General features: G+C 51.4%; 1 protein-coding gene across 2 annotated transcripts in view; it reads left to right on the plus strand.

Annotated features, from left to right (window-relative positions):
- Window positions 1-2436, plus strand: part of METRN (meteorin, glial cell differentiation regulator) — a 23170-nt gene extending 20734 nt beyond the window's left edge. For both annotated transcript variants that reach the window (XM_058157560.1, XM_058157561.1), the window contains exon 4: window positions 1858-2436. In XM_058157560.1, the coding sequence (XP_058013543.1) occupies window positions 1858-2174 (317 nt within the window). In that variant the 3' untranslated portion in view covers window positions 2175-2436. The remainder of the gene's footprint in view (window positions 1-1857) is intronic.
- The last annotated feature ends 271 nt before the right edge of the window (window positions 2437-2707 follow it).

Below are 2707 nucleotides of genomic sequence, written 5' to 3' on the forward strand. Positions count from 1 at the left end.
TAGTTTGGAGAACCGGTAGTAAAAATTCTGATTGGCCCCTTCCCACATCTATTCTCTGCCGCCCGAGTCTCAACTAAGCGGGAGGAAATCGGGATTTTGCAGTAATCTTCCCCTGGAGTGGGGTGGGAATGGAGATTTTACAGTATCCTTCTCCTGGATTGGGGAGGGAATGGGGATTCTACAATATCCTTCCCCTGGAGTGAGGAGGGAATGGGGATTTTACAGTATCCCTCCCCGGGAGTGGGGAGAGAATGGAGATTTTGCAGTATCCTTGCCCTGGAGTGGAGAGGGGAATGCAGGGGAAGGATACTGTAAAGTCTCCATTCCCTCCCCAATCCAGGAGAAGGTTACTGCAAAATCCCCATTTCCTCCCGATCAGCTGGGACTCGGGAGGCGGAGAATAGATGGGGGCGGGGCCAGTCAGATTTTTTACTACCAGTTCTCCGAACTACTCAAAATTTCCGCTACCGGTTCTCCAGAACTGGTCAGAACCTGCTGATACCTACCTCTGGTAGACAGATGACTTACTCTCTGGCAAAAAATACTGTGGGGGTAAGACACCCCTAACACCCCTTGGGGTGAATATAGCGGGCGCTCCGCCCAGCTGATTAGTCCCTGCGGCCTTCCGCAGTGACCATGCACCACCCATACTAGGCCATTCCAGACAGCGAGGAGGTTCGTTGCCACAGATGGGTGTCGTCCCAGGTGGTTACCGCAGTGGCCGGCCACGCACAGCCCCAACGCCGCCAGCCGCATGATAGTGGTTACAGGTGCGCATAGGCAGCCAGATGAACAGGGGTTGGGGCCCAAAGACTTATAGTGATTTTGTGTATACTGTACATATACTCTTAAAAACCTGTAAGCAGGGGTAAAATCCAACAGGTTCTGACAGGTTCGAGAGAACCGGTAGTGGAAATTTTGAGCAGTTCGGAGAACCAGCAAATACCACCTCTGGCTGGCCCCAGAGTGGGGTGAGAATGGAGATTTTGCAGTATCCTTTCCCCAGGAGTGTGGAGGGAACGGGGATTTTGCAGTATCCTTTCCCCAGGAGTGAGGAGGGAATGGAGATTTTGCAGTATCCTTTCCCCAAGAGTGTGGAGGGAACGGGGATTTTGCAGTATCCTTTCCCCTGGAGTGGGGTGAGAATGGAGATTTTGCAGTATCCTTTCCCCAGGAGTATGGAGGGAATGGAGATTTTGCAGTATCCTTTCCCCAGGAGTGTGGAGGGAACGGGGATTTTGCAGTATCCTTCCCCTGGAGTGGGGTGAGAATGGAGATTTTGCAGTATCCTTTCCCCAGGAGTGTGGAGGGAACGGGGATTTTGCAGTATCCTTTCCCCAGGAGTGAGGAGGGAATGGAGATTTTGCAGTATCCTTTCCCCAGGAGTGAGGAGGGAATGGAGATTTTGCAGTATCCTTTCCCCAGGAGTGTGGAGGGAACGGGGATTTTGCAGTATCCTTTCCCCTGGAGTGGGGTGAGAATGGAGATTTTGCAGTATCCTTTCCCCAGGAGTATGGAGGGAATGGAGATTTTGCAGTATCCTTTCCCCAGGAGTGAGGAGGGAATGGAGATTTTGCAATATCCTTTCCCCAGGAGTGGGGAGGGAATGGGGATTTTGCAGTATCCTTCCCCTGCCACACCCACCAAGCCACACCACGCCCACCAAGCCATGCCCACAGAACCGGTAGTTAAAAAAGTTGGATTTCACCACTGCCTGTAAGGATTGGGATACTTAAATTCACGGGCAACGCCGGGTTATCAGCTCGTGATTTTATAAAAGAGGGAGGGGCGAGTTGAATAATTGCCAATCTTCTTTATGATCACTTTCCCTTCCGCCCCCGTCCATCTTCCTTGCAGTTATCCGTGGCAACATCAAGTCCATCTCCAACAACAGAGAAGCCCAAGAATCCATCATCGGCGTGAGCGCCACACGGATCCATCGTCAGAAGTTTGCTCTGTTTCAACCGATCGGCAAATCTGGGAAATCCACAGGCAACATCCACACCCTCCTACGATGTGGGGTGAAACCCGGTCCAGGCAGTTTTTTATTCACCGGGTGGATGCACTTTGCGGAGGCTTGGCTCACCTGCGCTCCCCGATACAAAGACTTCATCCGCATCTACGAGGAGGCGCGACAGGCGCACGAGAACCCCTGCGAAGTCTCGTTGGATTGACTTGAGACGAGAAGAGCTCAGGAAGAAGGGAAGCCTCGGGGGCTGTGACCCAGTCAGAATCAGCCGTCCTCATCTTGGCCCTGGGAGGAGAACCCTTGTCCCTTAGAGCCAAAGCAGGACAAGCTCTTTCCTTCCTCTGGGAGTCCAAATGGTTCTACGAACCCATAACTCTTTTTCCTGGTGGTCTGTGAATGAGTTGTCTTGGCCAAGTCTTGTGAGGAACCTCATGAGTCGTCTTGGCCAAGTCTTGTGAGGAACCTCATGAGATGTTCTCTGGTCAAGTTGAGGAATGTCACGAAGAGGACAAAAGGTTTCAGGACTTTCTAAACATGGGGATGAGGTGAGACTTGGGGGCTCTTGGTTTTTGAGTTTTCCACCACACCTGAAAGCCAATATAATTATTCCCGATAATTGGCAGCAAGCCACACATCTTCCACCTCACTGTGGATGTCTGCAAATACATCACCAAGCCAACAGGAAAGATCATGAGTTTCAGGTCTAAAAGGATGATCCATTCAACTGTTCATCCATGA

The sequence above is a fragment of the Ahaetulla prasina genome, chromosome 14 (assembly GCF_028640845.1).
Source record: "Ahaetulla prasina isolate Xishuangbanna chromosome 14, ASM2864084v1, whole genome shotgun sequence".
NCBI classification, from domain to species: Eukaryota; Metazoa; Chordata; class Lepidosauria; order Squamata; family Colubridae; genus Ahaetulla; species Ahaetulla prasina.